The 21,809-nt window shown below is 38.3% G+C and overlaps 1 protein-coding gene across 1 annotated transcript in view; it reads right to left on the bottom strand.

Moving 5' to 3' along the window:
- Positions 1-13,163, bottom strand: part of LOC149791019 (uncharacterized) — a 68,047-nt gene extending 54,884 nt beyond the window's left edge. Inside the window, exon 1 of the mRNA XM_089972892.1 lies at positions 12,822-13,163. Within this exon, the coding sequence (XP_089829018.1) occupies positions 12,822-12,918 (97 nt within the window). The 5' untranslated portion in view covers positions 12,919-13,163. The remainder of the gene's footprint in view (positions 1-12,821) is intronic.
- Between the last annotated feature and the right edge of the window lie 8,646 nt (positions 13,164-21,809).

Below are 21,809 nucleotides of genomic sequence, written 5' to 3'. Positions count from 1 at the left end.
GAATGAATGCACTTTGCACTTACCGCCTTTTGTGTCCGATACAAAATATGGTTCTTTTACTTACGAGGCTTATCAAGGTCTTCTTTCCAGATTGATGAGTTGTTCCATCATTTTCTAAACTTCTAATACCATTCATATTGATTAAATAAATATACAACAGACCTAAGATTTAAACATGAAAGATGTTTAAAAAACGAAGAGCATTACAATCACAGCAGAGTTAGGCTAGCTACTTGAACAATTAACGAAAACTCATTCACTTACCGGCGCGTGGGAACTATGCACTAAGAGAATTGACGAACTAATTGTAATTCAAACATTTAAATGTATTTACTGGTGATGTAAGTCATTATTATGATTGAATTAACATTTCTAACGACCAATTACTTTTATCCTCCGTTTCTTTCATTCCTCTTTCCATTGGTCAATGTGACATAGTTTTTGCTGATTTTTGCTGGTATCTTCCACGACGGTAGAGAGATAGAGAGAGTAGTAAAACTGATATACTGACAGACCTTCCAAAAAGGTGTGTGTGTTTGTGTGTGCCAGAGATAGAGACAGTGACACAGAGGCGGAGAGACGGGGAGGGTAGTGGTTGTGTTGTGGAAACTAAAGGTAAATGCATTTATTCATTGTCCATCCCTATCTGTTTAACATGATAACATTACACAATAATAATACATTATGATAACTACCACTTCATCGGAAAACCAGCCTTCTCAGATACTACTTTAAGCTAAAGGGATCTAAACGTTTTATGCCAACATATGTGACGGTCGGGCAGAGTGATTTCCCCTTATGTATAACATCGATACGGATACGTTAGTCAATTATTCCGCTCATGCCTTGAAGCAAGCTCTCGTCACGTCCCCACTTATGATCCTAACGATGTTCTTCACACCGATTACCTATTGTCGTTGCGACGGCCTAGACCGTATGCTAGATATCTTGTGTCACAGAATTAGGCAAAGAAATAACTTGGTTTTGCCTTAGAACTATTCGACTATTTCTCGTGGTACATGCGTGCAACGTTATCTAGGGTGAATACATGTTTTTCCAGGTAAGCGACTGTATTGAAATGTACCTCGCCAGAGATTACTTGTGACGAAGTAACATTACTAACATGATATGCACGGGTATTCTACCCTGACTTGTGCAAGATCAATTTCTAAAACCGACACTGGTGGTTTTGGATCACGTCAAGGAGTGTACGCTCTCCATTGTTCTCCAACCACAGGGGTAAGTGTTAAATTTACATTTTCGTCTGATATGCGAAGCTTATTCGGTTTGTAATGTCTTATCGCGTAATAATGCATTTATTACAACGCAGATTTGAACTTTGAATTACAAGTCACTATTAGAGATTACAGTATTATCATATATCTAGTGATTATACAGAAACTATTATTAAGACCAATTTGGTTTTATTGCAGTTGATTGTGTCTGTCGCTGTGAAGTGTGATTGTCAATGTGACTGTGAATATGACTAGAGCTGTCTGAAGCTGTCTGAAGCTGTCTAAAGTTGTTTAGGGCTGTCTGAAGTTTCCAAAGTATTTAAGGCTGCGTGCTGTCGATACGTATGTATGTATGTACGTATGTCTGTGCCACGGACGTAGACGTAGCAAATTAAAAAGGGTGCTGTATGCTGTTTGTACGTGTGTATACGTATGACTGTACACGTGGTGGATTCATAAAGGGTGCGAGCGGCCGATAAGAGTGTGGGCCAACCCAAGGAATCGTGCGACTGTACAAAGGGTCTAGAAGCATACGTTTGGATCAATTGTTGTTCCATTGCATTTTTATATTCATAAGATTATTTTGAATCTTAGTTGTGTTCATAAGATTATTTTGAATATTGGTTGTCTTCATAAGATTATTTTGAATCTTAGTTGTGTTCATAAGATTATTTTGAATCTTAATAGAGTTCATATTCGAGATTATGTGAATCTCTCTTATAGTGTAAAATACCGTTTGAAGCGTATCTGCAGTCCATGAGGTTTCTTGGATCTGTACTTCATATTGATTTAATATTTTGGTTTATTTTCAATGTGTGAATGTTGTGTAGAGTGAGTCAATCATATGTTGAGAGCGTGAGAGAATCATTGTATTTTTACATCATATATTTTTCTTTATTAATTCATTTCATAAATTTCCATTTTTCTCACATTGTGTTTGTCTTATTCATTCAGTCCAAAAACCTGCTCGGTTTCTATTCTGCGACATCTTGAAGGGCCAAACATCATGATTTCGGGCTAATCAATAACAGCCCGGCTTACAGTCGGTCGAACCCGCCTTTTGCAGATATGTATAGGTACCAGACTAACCATCATACCACCTAGAAACGTTAATTCGGCACGATACCACGAATCGTTCTTCACAAACCAACAGATGTCGCTTCGCAATTTTTCTACACTCTGCCACGAGGAGCATCTTTACAAAGCGACTGTCTTGAAGTGAAAGTTTCTAATTCAGGGAGTTCTACAAGTTTAGTGAGCGACATACCTCGTCACTCTTCGGCAGCTCGGTCTCAAGTATTACACGGGTCCTTAACCTCAACTCACACAACCAAGATGATGTTGCTTGTTCTCCAGTAATGTCATCTCTTCTACACTATTCGAAGGCATTGAAGATTCTGCCTTTCGACGTTTGTCCGCCCTCGGAATTTTGTCCTCGTCTTCACACTCCATCAACAACCTGGACCAGCGTTACAGCATATGTGGATCTTATAATGGAACGGAAGAGTCCACCTTCAATTACTCTCGCAATCTGGGAGAGTTGCAAACGTCCATACCCACTTTCATCGTCAATTTGTTGGCGGTTCTGCCTTTGCCCCCACAAGTCGTATCTTCGGAGACCCAGCAGTGATTTCGCCGCTTCCGGGATCACGCACCCCACATATATATATATATATATATATATATATATATATATATATATATATATATATATATATATATAGAGAGAGAGAGAGAGAGAGAGAGAGAGAGAGAGAGAGAGAGAGAGAGAGAGAGAGAGAGAGAGAGAGAAGAGAGAGAGAGAGATCGGATGGCCTTTGTTGACACTTGACACATAGTGAGTAATACTGTTGCAGTGACTTCGTTGTTGGACTTTCGTTCTCTCTGGCTTTCTTTTATGTGACGGAACATATCTTAACTTCTCCCACTCCAAATATCTCAGGGCATGCATGGGAGTCAGTCTCATGAATGAACCAAGTGCTGCCGCTCAGCACATATTAGGCAATGCCGTAACCTCACCTACCAGTCCCATTGGCGTAACACAACTCAGTGCCCTCTGCCCGCACTTACTTGAAGGACAATTATACGGTCAAGCTCTTTATCCTCTAACCTTCTTTGTAATGTTCCGATGGATGACGTCCGCTAACAAACCATCCAGAAGATATATGTCACTCCCTCCCACAACCGAAACTTCCATATAGGTATAATAAGGGAAAGCAAAAAACGTACCCAAAGGTCAGTTTTAGGAAACAAACCTCTGAAAGCGGTCCTGTATAATCTCCACCTATCGAAGTTAGTATTTTCACATACCAAGCAAAAATTGCACCGAGAGCATTCTTGTGTTCCTGCCACACCTTTTTCTGGTCTGAACGCCAAAACGACTTTCTACGTATGGTCATCGGCCTAAGCACCCTCAATTCATTCATCCACGCCCCATGGTTCCCACTAGAAATACCTCATTGCATTTTGAACGTTATCCATGACAGAGACTTTGTCAACACTGTGGCCTTGGATTGTCTCTATATATAAGGACGTTTCTGCTACTTGCCTACAACTTCGTAGACGATTTCAGGTTACTCTGATTGGGGCTTAACGCCGGCTTCTGGGTCTTCAGTCATCTGACGAATTGTGTAATGGCGCATGTATGGACAATTTATATGATGGTAACATCAAGTTACCTGGACGACATCCTGCAGCAACGTATGTGAGTTAGCTCTAACAAGACATGATTACATTTGTTTCCTATCTGGACTTCTCATCAACAAGGAACAATCGCACCTAGTACCATAGCAACGATTTCTTCATCTAGTTATGAAATTCTTTACACAGGCAACACATTTCGTCTCACTCAGGATCGGGCATTGAAACTACCGAAGTAAGAACCTTCTAGGAAATTCTATCCGCACGGAAATCCATTGGCATAGTAATCTTGCTCAATGCGCCAGAGGACCTCATTGTCTTAGTTCTCCTTATACTGCATTGCTACTGTTTCGTCTGCAGGAATACATTTCTCTAGTTTTCCCACTGGACCATCCTCCAACCATTGACACCCAATCCAGTACCATCTGCGGATTCGTGAACAACCTAAATTGGCTCACGCGGGTATAAATCTACCCGTCCACTCTCTCGAGACGCTAGTCTGTACCGACGCAAGTACGGAAGGCTGGCGCGCCCAACAGTGAATGGTAAGACACCTTTATATCAACTATTCTGGAGAGGACAGCCATTGTGAAAGTCCGTCACCAGTGACTGGAATATTCAATTGGCAAGTGAGTTCCCATTCTGACCGACAAATCTACGTTTGTGACTTGTCTCAAACGAGAACAAGGAACCGAATCCTATGACGGTGATTAATCTCCAACAACAAGGAAGACTCCATGTCTCCAGAACTTTGTGTCACGGTCTGGAACTTTCTAAAGTGGTGTTCTCAACAACAAAACCACTTACAAGCTCCCCATATCCCGGGATTCCTCAAAGTACTGGCGAACTCTTTGTCAAGGAACACATACATAGTACAGAAGGAAACCTCTCTCCATCCCTTTGTTCTCTCTCAGATCTGCACTCGATTCGATCGACCGTTCGTGGAGTGTTTGCTAGAAGGTGGAATGCCAAACTCCCATCATTCGTCTTTCCCGTCCTGGAACCGATAGCTTGGGTAGTCGACGACCTATCGTTAGATTTGATCAATCTGAACGCAAACACATACCTTCAACACATCTCATTTAAACAATGATACAGAAAGCAAGGGAATCAGCCTATCGCCTTATCATCATCGCACATTCGGAGAGGAGAAGTTATGCATCAACATCATCATCAATCCTGCGTCGGAAACCACGGAGAAATTCGGGTTTACCTGCATATACTCAGGCAACCACGACGGCAGTTATTTCATCCTTGTCTAGAGGCCCGGAAACTGCATGTTTGGATCGTGCCAAACAGACCATGTAACTTAAATAATATTCGCAACAGTCGTGGAGAGAATGGTTCAGGCACAACAGCTCTCCACTCTAAAGCATATGAAGTCAAATGACAACACTTCACCCAGTGGTTCGCAAACGAACATATCTTGTGTCTCCAGGCATCGATTCCAGAGATAGGTCATTTCCTCCTCGGACTCGTCGTAAAGAGCAGTTTAGCACCGAGCATGATGAAAGGTCAGCGCTCTACGACCGCCGAAACCTTTCATCATCAAGTCAAGAGAGTACATCGGACCAACCGGGGACATATCCGACTTTCTCCCCAACATTGTGCACACACGGCCGAAAACATTAAGCCTATGACCAAAGCAGAACTTATCTAGGGTATTAATCTCTCTAGGTAAGAGACCTTTTGAACCGATTTCAAGGGCATCTCCTTGTTCATTTCCCAACCAGACCAGCTTCTTCCTGACGTTTGCGACTGCAGCCGGAATTCGTGATATACATGCTAAATCAGCATACCCGAATTACCTGCAATTTCAGCTTTATTTGTGAGGGCATCCTCTTTCATTGCCGAGATCCGTGTACCTTCCACGGGTAACTAAACGTATTATGACCCATCTGTCTCATCTGGACACATCGACTTAAGGTTACCTACAAGACGTAGTCCGCGCTCTCACGTAATACTTTAATAAGAAGGGAGCCATTGCGTCGAAGGAGATAAAGCCTTCTTCTACTTCTCATTAAAATGACAGGATGATCTATCAGAATAGACTATCACGTCCTGGAGTAGGCGAGTTATTTGCTCAGCATATAGGGAAATAATCCCAGCTCAAATAATGTATCATGCACTTGGGCTCAAGAAGTTCTAGTACTAGCATCCATCATAGCATCAGACCGGAGCTGTTCGATAACCGACATAACTCAGGCTGTAGAATGGAGATTGGAGACCCCATTCTCTAGCTTTTGTCTCCGATATCATCCCAGAGGGTCCAATTTGATCTGGTAGGATCTATATTAGCAACTCAACATTTCACCCTTCCAGATCGATGGGCAGCTTCATAAGACGTGGCTTCATGACTTCCACTTGATTTCCGTTTTGAGACCTCCACCAGTCTGGTTACCTAGAAGCTGTCTCAAAATCCTTGGGGGACCGGAGAAGCTATCTCCGGGCTAAGGGGTGTACCTCCCTCTACCTGTTACCTATTTTCTTTAGGTATTAATATTGGGCAACGTATTTGAAGAAGAAACTATTTTTCTTAGTACAATATGTTTCTTCTAACATACCCAATCACAATACATATACACTCTCTCGGCCACCCCTTAGTTGCATCCATTGAGAGCGTGACTTCCGTACCAGTAGTAACTGACGCATTCTTAGACTTTGCCGCTAAGCCTTATGCATAAACGAAGATCAGTCTGCCAGACCGCCACATAAGTCGGCCGACAACTGTAGCTAAAAGTAGAAAATGGGAGGGCTGGATATTCCAGGTAGTGTTAGTTCGCCTAATGCATTATGATTGGATAAGTATTCTCGACGAAGCATATTTCACTAAGAACAATTGGTTTCTTTAATGTTCGATTGGCACTAGTCTGCTGCCCTACCAATCAACGGAGTAAAAGAGAATTTACGGGGAACTTTTGATATTTTAATATTAAATAAACAGATTCTTAACATTATTAATATGTTTTGTAAAGTAGGACGAAAAAAAAGAAAACCAGCTTTAAATAGATTACAGTTTGTGTGTTTCTCCCAATAAAGAAATACAACTTAAGAGTTTCAGCAGGCTATTGCAACTTTGTAGGACTGGTATCGTGAACACTATTAGAAAATCCTATAGAACGTGTAAACCAAACCGTTATTACGACCCAGGTCCTTGTAGGCTAATTGGTACATCATCAGTTTTCTTTTTCTCTCTCACTCCACATACTTCAGCGTATACATAGAATAGGCAAATGTGATTACGATGACAACAACATGTATTATTAATATCTGTCTCGTTATATTCTTACTTTTCTAATGACTAGGTAGTGGAAATTCATCACTGATTGAGTCAGTGTAGAAGCGATAGGTATACCAAACTGCTTTATACTAACACATTAAAAGCCATTATTTTCTTTGTTATAGTTCTCCTACAAACTTAAAATTATGGCATTTGTGATGATGGGAATAATATAAAAACTACTGTAGTGGTTGTACGGTCCCACCATCAACTTTAAAGAAGGCAATTTAAAATCATTATGTGGTCATGCGTTCTGAAAATGTTTGCTCAGCTTAAAGACAAACACTTTAGACTCACCTCTGCATGCGTTGCTTCTAATGGCAACGTATAGAACATGAAAATAGATGAATTACATTTTTGGTGCAATCAAATCAAAGCCATTACCTTCCCCTTATTCGATTGAGTTGTAACACTTTTCTAGCAGTATGCTAGTGTCAGACTTTTTTCGTCGCAATACTTAAGGCAATTGGTCATTAATGATGTTATATGAGATGTGCAGCATATTTTTGTAGTAATAGTGCTTTACACTAATACAAAATTGAGCTTATTTGAGGATTAGTGCTAATCCGGCTTAACATTGTGCTACTAATAGTAGGATCAAATAGTAGTAATAGGTATCATTATTATTAGTAGTATTTCTAAGAAAAACAGTACCAGTTCAGTTTCTTTTTTATTTTGACTGAACATACTATCCATATTCTCAAAAGATCTACGTTAGTAACCGATCGATCCCTAAAAGAACTCTGGTACAATAAACTTAAATTTAATTATGACTGGTCGAATAGATATATCTCCTCTACCTAAACTAGCAAGCTGCAATACGATGCCCCTATTAGTCATCTTTGGTTTCCAGAACTTTAGGGAACAGCTCCGGAGGCCTAGTGGTTACAGCGTCTGCCTCAGATGCGAAAGATCGTGGGTTCGACCAGAGACTTACAGAAGAAAAAAAATGGTACTAACAACTACCTCGCTTGGCGCTCGGCATTAAAAGGTTAGTGTTAGGACTGGTCGGCCTGGTGTCAGGATAATGTGACTGGGTGGGACATCATGCTACATGTCTGCGGCACGATGCCCAAGTGGTAGACATCACTATAAACTGCCACTCTGCATACATCGTAGCGATATGACTGAAATTTTGTTAAAGCTATGTTAAAATTGTAAGTCACACACACACACACACACACCGAACTTTAGGTTAATTAGCCAACCCAAGAAGACAATTACCACTGACAGGTAGACATGAACGTCTCAAGCTTCCATGTTGATCATTCCGTATTGAATTTTACAGTGTATAACCTCCTATCTGATCCGGATAATGAGCAGGTATTTTCGGTGACTGCAGAATTAAGATTGAAGTAAATAGGTAGTTGTTCCCTTTTCATTGTGCACGGTCTATAATTATTTATAATTCTTGTCTAGTTTATTAGCATGAAGAAAATTACGTTCGGAACCCCTTAGTCATTGCTGGCTAGTAAAATTGCAGTGGATATATTAAGTATTTCCTTGATGTAGTGTGACTGGAAACCTATAGAGGTTTCTTTATACAGGTTTCCCATTATGTATCTCTTTCTGAAACATACATACATACATACATACATACACCTGGACAGACAGATGGACAGATGGAAAAACAGACAGACACACACACGGACAGACGCAGATATTGATATTGTCCACATACATCATTGCTTTACAGGACAATGTAATAAGACTTTGTCACGTTTTGACAATAATGATATGTAATAATTTGCTCGCCTTAGTCTTGCTTTGAAAGCTTCTGCCGTATATTACTAACCTGTAAAGTAATATACCTAGACAATGGATTATGCTGCTTATAATTAACTTGAAGATTAATATGTCAATGTACTACAGCCATAGGTACAAGTAGTTGATTACATAAGTACGATGTAGCTGTATTTCTAAATGAATCATATCGTTTTTAGTTTGCATTCTTAATGCTTACAACTTTGGAAAATGGTATACAGTGATTCGATATAGCAAATGATCAATTTGATGTAATTCAACGTTGATGGCTTTATAATGACAAGGACAATTGATGTAGCATGTAATTTCAGATTTGTTTTCTGTCATGTTTATTATAAGTTAGATGTGTATATGTAGTTGTTAGTAACGTTTATTTATTGTGTACTGCGATGGCCAGTGTGGTTTATGTATAGTTGGGAGGTCTGGAACGGCTGGCAGCATAGTTGATAGTACAGGCAGCGTGTCAGCATATAGGTGATAGGGGTGGCAATGTGGCAGCATAGGGCTGATAGTGTTGTGCAGCGTGGCAGCGTATAGCTGATAGGGCTGGCAATGTGGCAACATAAAGCTGAGTTGTGTGGCAAGATATATATATGATAATGTGGTAGTATAACCTACAGTGTGGCAGCGTAGCTATTGTTTTAAGTTCAAGCCGCTGTCGGGCTGATATATGTAGCAGCATAACTATATGTGTGGCAAATTAGCTGGCAGTGAGGCAGCTTTATTTGTAAAGGTGGGAATTTGTTCAAGGATATTGAATCCGGACTGTGAAATAAGCAAAGTGAACAGTGCTTTATAATTATAGGGACATATGGTTGTATAAAGTATGGGCATTTCCTTAAAGTATATGGTTGTATGACCCGTTTCTTTAAAGCCTATAGTTTTATGAACCAATCATATTTCTTTGAAGCATATGGATGTATGAAGCGTGCTAGTTTTTCTCATGATATGGCTATATGAACCATAATGATTTACTTAAAGCATATGGTTGCATGAGCGGTATTCATTGTATATCGTAATTATCTAAACCAAAGTTTAAATTTTCATAACTTACATGAATTGTACTGATTTATTTTGATTACATATTGTTACGATTACATGCTCTTAAAATAAGTAACAGAAAAGAGTGAAGACAACAAGCTTTGTAAAATTTAACAAATACGTTATTTCCCTAGAACACAAAGCGAAAAATGAGAAGAAACAAAGAACTTACGGTATTGGTATTGCGAATCAAATCCAAAAATAATTCAAGAATTAGAGACACAAGTCCAAGTAATAAAAAGTCCTGAATGAAACTCAGTTCAAGTCCCGAAGAGATATCAAATTGAAGGCGATGACGTATCTGTTATAGCCTATTAAGTACTGGTGTGTCAGCAGTTTCTTGTTGAATCATAGGAATATTATTCCAAGTTTGAAATTGTATAACTTCCAATGAATGTCTTTATCCAAGAATTTTGTCAGAGCACTTTTGTATTTCCAGAGAAAATAATCGCGTGAATTCAATAATTTGGAGAAAATAAAATTCAGCCCAAACTGGTCACAACATAATACAACTTAAAGTGTTAGATGTTAAAGCATGACCGGTAAAATCCTCAGTCACGAGCTAATATAGTCCTCTGCTTGACACCAGGTAACAAATTAGCATTTTCTAAAAACAACCATTACCTAATAAAAAAATAACCTTCTAGAATGATCTTATGATCCTTGTTTACTTACATCACAATAAATTGCATCTTGGAATCTCCAACACCCTGACCAAAATCAACATGTCAACCTGAATAATAATTCGGTTCATAAGCTCATGAACACACAGCGAATAATGAAGCTATTATTAATTATTTATTTATATGAAATTAGAAAATAACTGAAAAAGTCAATCAGGTCAAACAGAAATGAACTCAATGCTGGACAAGTTCGGGCTCAGCAAACAATGTTACATTACAGTAACATGTAATGAATATAAAAATTCAAACTAACAGACAAACAATTAATTAAATATATATAATATTCTCTACGGTAGTTTTGCAACACTTAACGAGTAGTTGATTTAGCCAGATTTTTATGAATCGTATGTCCACTGAATTGTCATTGCGCAATGTAAATGATTATTAGGGTATACGTGTGTATTTGTGTATTTTATGTTTTTACATTCGTTTATAAACCTTTTTCATTCGTATATTATGCGTTCGGTGTTTTCACTCGATCTAAAATCTTCGGTTTCATTCCTTTTACAAAGCTGATAATTTTGTTACGATAATTGCATACCTCCGTAATATTCAAATGATACAAAGGGAAAAACTATATATCCATAGCTGGTAATACTTTTGTTAGTTTTCGTAAAACAAAATTTATACTCTAATTGTATAACCCTGTATGCCGCTCTATGGAAAGTATCTCAATAACCAATAAAATCGGTAGATAAAATATTTAAGTGCTGAATACGTGCAAAGCACAATACAGAGTTCCAAGAAAAATCTGTAAATACAATCGAGGAACTGTGATCAGTACCAGCACACTAATTAAGCAATGCATAAATGCTGGAGACAACATCGGATGTTTGATATATATTCTACCTGAAGGATGCGGACTACAGATTCAATATCTCTGTTTCTAAATAATCCGGACTAAGCATATATCTCACAGCACAGAACCATCTTTTGAAAAGGCACATGCCTTTACAAACCATCAAGACGTGCAGACCATCTTTTTTATAGGCACATGCCTTTACAAGCCAATAAGACCTGCAGCATTGTTTGAATATAATTTCTTGAAATTTACGTGACATATTCCGCACCAAATATGTAAAGTATATCTTTCAATATTGAGGTTCCTACACTAAGCTAGTAAAAAAATATCTTTGCATGAGAATTACGTTTTCTTCATCAAATTTCAATCACAAATTGGATCAGGTTTGAAAGATAATTTTCACTTCCCTTTCTTTGCTTCTCATTATCAATCTAGCACAGCCTCTCAAACGCATATGTTTTAGTTTCGCCCTTTTCTAGACTGATTCTAATATTTGTGAATAATTAGTACCGTGAATCCTCTATCTACCCACGAAACCTAATAGAAATTCTTGGCGATTAAGAGATCACTTTAAAAATACGTGTGGTAAAGGAAAAGTTCATAATATTGTACGCTCTTATATTGCTAGATATATACTTCATAAATACAGAAAAAAGTAAAGTTCTTAAAACATACCGCTTGTTGAACAAATGTATATATTGTGTAGGGTTCCTTTGGCTTCACTATAATGCAGAGGAATGATACAATAACAGCAGAAAATCTCAAAATGATTAGATGAGTGAAAACAAGAATCAGTTTTTCTTCACTACAATTATATATATATATATATATATATATATATATATATATATAGAGAGAGAGAGAGAGAGAGAGAGAGAGAGAGAGAGGTGTATTGAGAGTAGTTTGACTTCATGTATTTATCTACATGTTCTCACACTCACTTAGAATTAATCGTGATAACGCAATGATACAAGTGCGCTAAAGTAACCTTTTCTGGAAAAATTAATTTTGCAGTGACGTATGAATGTAAATCAACCTGTGTGTTTGTCATGTATGAGATTATACAGGTAAATAAGGAAGGCAGATGGTTGTGTAGGGGATAGCTGGAATGTAGCAAAGTAGACAGTCATTTTATTTTAATACTTATGTTCTAGTACAAAATGCCCGAGTCATGATAATATAAACTGAATCGAATGCAACATAGATAACATCAAACTATCGTCAAATTTAGCAATGTTTTTCCTACCAGACGCGTTGAAGTATGTTTTATTCGACACTCACTGAAAATTGTTTCATAGGAGTTTGAATTCTACACGACACGCACGACACCTCCATCTCCCGTCGAAAAAGAAAACAATAACACAAATATCACTCACCTCGATAACGGTATTCTCTTACTGGAAACAACCGGAAGCTGATAATTGATGAAATGTGTACCATAGAAAGAATCAAAGCAATGTGCAAAGAATGCATCACCAGTCTTTGTGGATCCTGTATATATCCTCTATAAATCGTACGTGGATCCTGTATACATCCTCTATAGATCGTATATGGATCCTGTATATATCCTCTATAGATCGTATGTGGATCCTGTATATATCCTCAGTAGATCGTATGTGGATCCTGTATAGATCAAGTCTTTGACTGTCGCAATAGTACGACGAATAGTAAAACTTTTACCCAAGTCTTATAAGTTGGCGTCGCTTTGACTGTATTTAGTTTACAGCAGACTGGTTATTACTCATTTATATAATGTTACTAATTACGTTCTGAAACGAACAGCTATGCCTAAATAATGAAGTAATCTTTGTTAGGATCTCTATTTTACACTTCAATGTCAATGATAAATGGAGCACAGGACAAATATGTTTAAAGTTTGGGGTGTTTTTTATTGTAACGGGTATTGCATAAAATAATTACTAGTAAAAAATGGTTCTGTACTACTTTGTGAGAGCAACTGCACCGCCTAATAATCAGCTATGGATTTATATATGAACTAAACAAATATTTCTATAGACACATCCTGCTAAAGATACTGTCGTCTAGTTTCCATTCAGCTTTACCTGTTTACCTGGTGAATCCTTTTTCTTCCTTGAGACAGAAAAAAATTCAAATTTCTTTCCGGGGTTAAGTCGAATAGCAATTCAACCAAACTTTCACAAACAGTTGTATTCTCTAATGTTGACAAATTACCCTAGTACTCTACCTAAACCATTGTACCTCTGCTGATCAGTTTGCTTATAACTATTAAGCATCATGTATCACATTGTCATGGGTGAATTATTGTTATCGGTTGATGGGTGGCATCTATCAACAATCGCAAAATAGATACTCAGATGAACCGCTACTCAATTATATCACCACTTAGGTATATATGGTTGCATAATCATGTTGCCAAACCAAACTTGCCCAATTAATGAAATCGGTTTACTTTATACTATATGACATGTACAACTTAAGCTTATTCTAGTTTGAACATTGTTCAACAAATTTTCATGAAGTTGTCACCAATTGAGCGAGCATATTACATCAATCCCTGTAAAATGTGGTCAACGAATAATGTAGGTTGTAAAGAAATAGATATGGGCAGGTTATCTTCAATTCCCATAAGGGTTAGATATGAGTAACACGTTGTATATCATATTCTATAGATTGTTTAAACAAATACGCATTATAAATTTTCAAATGTCGTAAGTTCCCGTTTTTTTTTTTTGCAAAATCGATTACTTCCATTTATCTGTTAGTAGTGAAGGGAGGGGGGCACTTTAACGAAAATGGGACTCTTATGTTAAATTTGGTCGTTTACAGTTTGACGACAAGGGAAATTTAACATGGGGAATATTGGGTATGTTTAGAGACAAGGAAAATGGAACGGGGTTACGTCACGGGACTGGACACTTGCAACAATGTTGCAAGTGGCTGACCTCAATCAGTCGGAACAGTGACAGAGGGTTGTTTTATTTATCAAATAAAATTAGGCGGAACAAAAACGTTATAACGAGTTGCGGAACGGAGCGAAACATAACTTTATATATACTGCAACATATGTTCCACCAAGAGCGGAACAAGATTTAATATAAGGCGGAACAAACTTTTAAAATTTGGCGGAACAAAACTGGGAGTGATGATTCTAAACGAACTTCCGTTCGGGTAGACCGCTACTAAGTATTCTTTCTTGATAAAGGCATCGCGAATGAATGTTTCTAGCCTAATCAAATGATCGTTGGTACTCCGGCCATATCAAAAGTCACTTTGGAAAGGAGATATACTGTTAGTTTCCAAGTACCAGACAAGCCGAGAATTGATCATTGGTTCCATTGTTTTGCACACACAGCTTGTGAGTGCAATTGGTCGATAGCTGTTAGGATCTGCGCTATCTTTACCCGGTTTGGGAACTGGTATTACTGTTGCCTCTTTCCAAATGTTTGGTACATCATCAGTAATCCATAAATCATTGAAAATTTCCAGAAGGACTGTTAATGAAGGTTCTGGGAGGTGTTTCAAAAACTGGCAATGTATTTCGTCAGGCCCAGTGGATGTATCGTGGGCCTTATTCAGAGATTCCATCAGCTCAAACAGTGTAAAGGGTTGATTATAAATTTCTGAGTTATTCGATGTGAATTTCAACCGTGTCTTTTCTTTTTTAGTTTTTAATCTTCTGAAGGCTTCTGAACAATTAGACGATGAGGAATTTTTTGAGAAGCTATCAACAAGTATATTAACTATGTCATGTTTGGAATTGACATTCTTGTTGTTTAGTTTGAGATGTCGAAAGGAATTGTATTTTCCCTTTCCATTTATTTGCGGATCGTGTCCCAAACTTTCTTTATAGAGGAACGAGAATTTAGAGTTGAAACATATTTTTTTCCATGATGATCTTTTACTTTCTTTAATCGTGCGGCGGACTTTGGCCCGAACAATACGGTACTTAGTTAAAGTTTCGGGCGTTGGCCGATTATTAAAATTTTTCAGTGCTTCTCGGGGCTGTCCAAAGGTCTCTTTACATTCTTTTGTGAACCACGGTTTTTAGGTTCTTTTACTGTTTGGTGAGACCTTGGGAATGAATTCTTCTGCAATGTCGATTAAAACAGAAGTAAAATATTGAAAAGGGTTATTGTCGTTTAAAACAGTATTACTGTTAAGTCTAGTTGTACAAAGTGTTTCAAATTTAGCCCAGTCGGCCTTCTTTAAATTCCAATGTGGAATTGCTTAGTCAATTGTAACGTCGGTGTTGTTAAGAGATATTGAAAAGTGATCACTGTTGTGACGGTTATCAGCGAGCTTCCATTCATAGTCCAAAACCAGCGATGGGGAACAAATAGTCAAATCGATACATGTGTATGTACCCGTTCCTCGGTGTAAATATGTTGGTGATTTGGAGTTATATAGACACAAATTGTGTCTGGAAATGAAGTCTTCTATTTTGTGGCCTCTGTCACTTATGTGATTTGATCTCCATAAAATGTTATGGGCATTAAAATCCCCGAGTAAAACAAAGGGTGCGGGGAGTTGTTGAACAAAATTGTCTAATTCGTTTGGTACTAGGTTGGTGTTTGGTGGTATATAAATATAACAAAAGGTATTCACTCGATATAGAGTGACGCTTACAGCAATGGCTTGTAAATTTGTGTTTAAAGGGATGACGCTATGAGAGGCTCTGTTGTTCACAATAATAGAGAGTCCTCCTGAGGCCCTGTCAACATTTTGAGAGTAGTTGTTAAACAGGGAGTAGTTTTTAGTACTGCAGGATCACGTTCGTTTAAAAGCAGAAGAATATCATGGTAGTTGGCTTTAAGTCCTCTACAGTTCCATTGCATGGTGGTGTTCTTCATTACAAGTTTATATTGAAGATTCTGGAGGTAGGTTAGACCTTTCCCGGAGGCAATCTGTTTGGTTATTATCTGGAGGAAGTACGGGGTGTATTTTTTGTTGTCAGCTCTGGAGCCACCTTGAGGACATGGAGCAGTTTCTTCTGCATCCATATCCTCAAAGTCTCCAAACCTATTGTGCAGCTTTATGGGGTCATCAGACCCCTTTTGCTGCCTATTTGTTTGCGACTTTATTTTACTTTTTGGTGATTTGGTGATCTTGGTGGCGGAGTATTGTTGAATGTTGTTTGACTCGATATTAAGTTTTTCTGGTGTTTGTAATGCGGAATGTTCGAGTCGGAAGGGGATTCAGGTGGGATTGTTTGTGTTTGAACGTCATTCGTTGCTTTTTGGTTGCTCTTCACTACAGTTGAGAAGGATGGGCCGGGCAGTGACGTTCTAGCTTGTAAAAGCTTCCTGGTCTCTGAATAGGGGATGTTGGACGTGTATTTAACCCTCTGGATTTCCTTCTCCTGTTTCCATGTGTTGCATTCCTTTGAATTAGCATGGTGTTCCTTTCCATAGTTGACGCAATGCGGAGTGGCTTTGCAGTCGGATTCCCAATGAGAGGGGTCGCCGCATCGGCCGCATAGTTGGCTTCTAGAGCATTGGTCTTCATGATGGCCGTATTTTTTACATTTGTAGCATCGGAGGGGATTTGGAATGTATATCTCAACGTTAACTTGCAGGAATCCAACTTTGACCACTTTATGTACTTTTGGCTTGTTGAAGGTGAGTATAATAGTGTTGGTGTCCTGCAGATTGTTGTTTGGTTTGATACGAATTCTGCGGACTGCAGTGACACCTTCATTTTTCATCCCCTCGACGATTTCTTTGTCGCTGACTCCAGCTAGATGACGGCAATGAATGACGCCTTTTGACGTATTAAGTGTAGAGTGGGCGAAACAGGTTACTGGAATATCGTGAAAGGTCTTAATTTTCTGGATATTTTCAGTATGTGCTTTGCGCTCACACTCTACAAGTAGGCCGCCTGATTTTAGTTTTTTGAAACATTTTGGCTTGCTGAATAATCCATGTATAGTCTTTTCGACTATAAATGGAGATAGAGCAGCAAGTGGTTTCGATTCGTCTCTTGATTGGATGACCATGAGGCGAGGAAAGGATTCCACACTACATGGTTTATCATCCGACTCTGATCCAGTTTTTGTACGTTTATTTTGATTTTTGATTTTATTTTCCATGATGCCTTGATTAAAATCCAGCACCCGTGCTCCCCGCCCACCATGGAGCCCAACAAGGGGACACTTTGCAAGTGCCAGACATACACCGATGCATTACTCAGTTGATAAAATTACCCTTGATTGACCCGTGAAGTCGCCAGTTTCTAGGGTCGGTAAAACTACCTCCCGATTGACCCGTTAAGCCACCGCCTTCTAGGAAGTCTTCTAAGACTTGGGAGAGGGAACGATAAAGGAATAGACTATAGGGGCAACGGTGGTATCAAGAGAGATACAAGGAGAAAGATAAAGAAGGTGAGAGAGTAAATAAAGACTTCCTAGGGCTCGGCGTGACCAGCCGATTTGTCGGGACCGGGCCCATGCCGACCACCCGTCTAAGAGAAGTAGAGGCCAAAGTGTATTGCAAGGAAAGCCTCTGCTCAACTACCAGGATCCTTTCCTCCTCCGACACGGGACGCAACCCACGGCAAACAGGTTGCCTCTACTTAGTCGCCTTTTACGATACGTAGCGAGGCACGTCGGGCCAATTCTACAACCGCGGACCCGCAGGGAGAAAACACATCTGGTCTTGAGGGTTGTTAATTAGGAGGAGGCTCTTTTTGGTGCTACGAAGGTCGTGCACCTTTTTGCGTCCGGTCCCTTTGGGAAGAGAAACGTGTCTCATGTACAGTGTCGTTTTTCCATCAGTAATGTGAAACTTGTTGGACTGATGCACGTGTCGATAACTTTGAAAGGTGTTAGTTCTGATGCTATGCTAAACACGAGGGACTTCAGACAGTCCAATAACTGGAAAGTGTCAAGCGATCGTCCTTTTTGACTCGACATTGCCGATTCAGTGTGGTTAACGGGTCGACCCGTACTATTGACCCGCACCGCGCGAAAGTTCGTTTTGAATCATCACTCGGTTTTTTCTTCTGCGAAATTATGAAAGTTTGTTCCGTTTTATTTTAAATCTTGTTCCGCTCTCGTCACCCCTGCTCCATTTCCGTTGTCGCTAAACAGAGCCAATAGGTTTTGTCGCTATACAAACCCAATATTCCCCATGTTAAAATCTCCTTTGTCTCCAAAGTACAAACGGCCACGTTTAACATAGAAGTCCCATTGTCGCTGAAGTGCCCCTTCACTATTTGTGTTTACGTGTTCAAACTCAGCATCTCCAGTATGGGCTGCCTTGCATTCAACAGCATCTCCAGTATGGGCTGCCTTGCATTCAACAGCATCTCCAGTATGGGCTGCCTTGCATTCAACAACATCTCCAGTATGGGCTGCCTTGCATTCAACAGCATCTCCAGTATGGGCTGCCTTGCATTCAACAGCATCTCCAGTATGGGCTGCCTTGCATTCAACAGCATCTCCAGTATGGGCTGCCTTGCATTCAACAGCATCTCCACATGGAATCGATTAGTGCATGTCAACTTTGCAATTAAATGTGCGTTCTTTCTGTAATTTTGCTTTTGACCAAATCAAGATTGACACAATACTTTTATATTTCATTTCGGTTTTTTTTTCTAAGACAATTGACATTTACTTTGTGTGCTGAACGTCTTTATGTTAAATACCATGCCAGCCCAGTAGTCTCGCACTGGTAACGTTGATGTTCAATTTACGTTTCCACTTTTAAGCAACGTTTATTAAGGTCAAGTAAGTTGTATCAACATTGGCAAGAAAATTGTAGTTTTGGGCTATTTACTTCCTTGTATCTCATTTCATCTGTATGCTACGTATAAAGATGCCAAAGGATAATTTTATTCAAAACTTCACTGAGCCCATCTAGAAAATGGATGCCTAACGGCACACATTTATTTTCTCTACTAATGCATTAAGATAACTCAGTAACGTTTTCCAAATGATTAAAGTATTTGTCTACTTATTTTTCTCTTAAACGGGGAACTAATCTAATATTCTTTGCAAGATCAAAACTTAAATTTGTATTTGAACTGGAAATATGTTTGTTTTTTCATTTGCCAGTTCCATTTCCTTTATTCTAAATTGATCTTCCCTCTCTTCCTTCTCTCATCGCATTTGCATTTGCATCTCTCTCTCTCTCTCTCTCTGTTTCTCTCTTTCTTCCTTTTGCCTTTGTTCTTTTTGTAATTGTATTTTTCTTTCTTTCTTTTTCTTCCGGTTGTAAATGCATTTCTTGTTCGTGCTCTCTTCCCTGTCTATGTCTCCTTTTTCACAAATTGTAACTTTATTTGTTCTTCTTGTAACAACATTTTTTTTCATTTCTTTCTCCAATTTCATTTGTTCTTTCTCTTTTTCCAATTGCAGCTGAACCTGATTTTCTTCTTTTTCTTCCTGAAGTTTCAGCTTCCTCAATTTCAGTTCCCTCTTATATTTTAATTCTAATTCATTTACTTTTATGTCAGAGTCTAATTAGGCTTACTGATCGAAATCAAAGCACTTTTATCCAAAACATTCTTTTCTACCAAATACTGAACCAAAATATTTATTATTTCCTGTTTAGTAAAGACAGCGTTTACCTCAGAAAGTTCGTATTTTCTGGCAAGTTGAATCACTTCATCTTTTTTAAAAGATCAAATTGTTCCTGGGTAGGTTTTCAAAGAAGAGTTACACTTTTAATGAGATTTTAGAAAAAGCTTGTCGATTTCACTGATTTAAAAAATTACGGGAATTCAAATTTCAAAAACGTTTTCAGAAATATTCTAGCCTGAATTCAAAATCCGAGACTAGCTACCCAATTCTTATGTTAAGTGTTTAGGCCCAAAAAAATAACACAAGGAGTGAAAACAACATGCTTTGAAAAATAACAAATAATTTATTTCCCTGGAAAATGCTGTAAAAATGAAAAATTAAGAACTTACGGTTTAAATAATCAAATCCAAAACTTATCCAAGAATAATCCACGAATAAAATTTTAGAAGTCCTGATATTAAAATGTTCTAATGATTTCAAGTTTGAGTCCCGACGAAGAATCCAATATGGAAGGCGATGACGTATGCTGTATCTCGTAGAGTGTTGTGGTCGACAGTTCGTTGTAGAAACAGAAGAAGTAATACTCCGGTTTTGGAAATTCAAATAAAACTGTTAAGAAATGTCTGGTACTGTTTTCATAATGTTTGGTACTGTTTACATAATGTTTGGTACTGTTGGAATAATGTTTGTTACTGTTTTTATAATGTTTGGTATTGTCTGCATAATGTATGGTACTGTTTGCATAATGTTTGGTACTGTATATAATAAGAAAATTAAGCAATCATTTTTGTTTAGATTTTTGAGTCTTTCACATTTCGCACAATTCTGCAGAAATGTTTTATGCCGTGTTTAGGTATTATTCGAGAGGAGAAAAAAAGTGTTTGGACTATTCGGTGGAAATAGAAAATGGTCATTACTTGGACTAGAATATTATTCTGGAACTTGAATAAATTATTCGAAGTAATTCTGGACAACGCCATCTTGCGAACGTCATGGTTCTTGGAGGACCAGTATATTTCCAGTTTTACAATGTAAAAGCAACTGTTCATTCATTTAGGACTTGTTTAGCCCTTTATACGGATTAAATTGGTTCACTTCAGAATGCTTAAAGTTCCTCTTATAACTTCATTTGTTACTTTGATAATTGTCACTTACGTTTTACCAAACGTGCTGGTTTTGCTTTCTCCTGTTACCTAGTTTGTGACCATGGAGTCATAACATCCGATTCTAATCTAACAACAACATCCAGTGGTACTTATAAGATGATGTATGTACTATATACATCCATTCGTCAAGTTACAATATCTTTATAACGTTTTGGCCAAAATAAGATAAAAACAATGTCGCAAGAGAAATACTTCTCTTTTTTGTACACGGGATCATGCAGACATATGCTGACAATATCGTGTAATGGCTTTGTTGGAGATTATATTGTGCATAACAAAAAAATTATTTGACATTCCTGTTCATTAAGAACAAATACTATTCACCTGAGTTTACATAGAATACATTTCCTTCTATGATGTACTTCTAAAATAAGTATTAATGCAGATGGAGTACAAAATAAGTGTTGCCTTAAGTTATCATAATCAGAGTCCACATTAATATATTATTAAACGTATATGGCAATGGTTAACTTGGTGTCTTTAATTAAACAGTGCATCAATTGTGCTTGGCTAAGTATTTTTTTCTGATGCCTGGACAACAGTATCGTTCCTTGCAAGACATTCAGACAACGTTCATTCGCACACGGTATAGATGATGTCTTAATGAGTTGTTTTCGCATGGGTGGTTTGACTTTCGACCGGAAAGAGAACACGTTCCAATGTTTGGCCAAAAGGAGGAGGCAGTCCTTGCCTTT

The sequence above is a fragment of the Sinohyriopsis cumingii genome, chromosome 10, assembly GCF_028554795.1.
Source record: "Sinohyriopsis cumingii isolate HCF-2022 chromosome 10, ASM2855479v2, whole genome shotgun sequence".
Taxonomy (NCBI): Eukaryota; Metazoa; Mollusca; class Bivalvia; order Unionida; family Unionidae; genus Sinohyriopsis; species Sinohyriopsis cumingii.
Note: the sequence above shows the minus strand (reverse complement) of the source record. Positions and strands in the feature narration are given on the sequence as shown.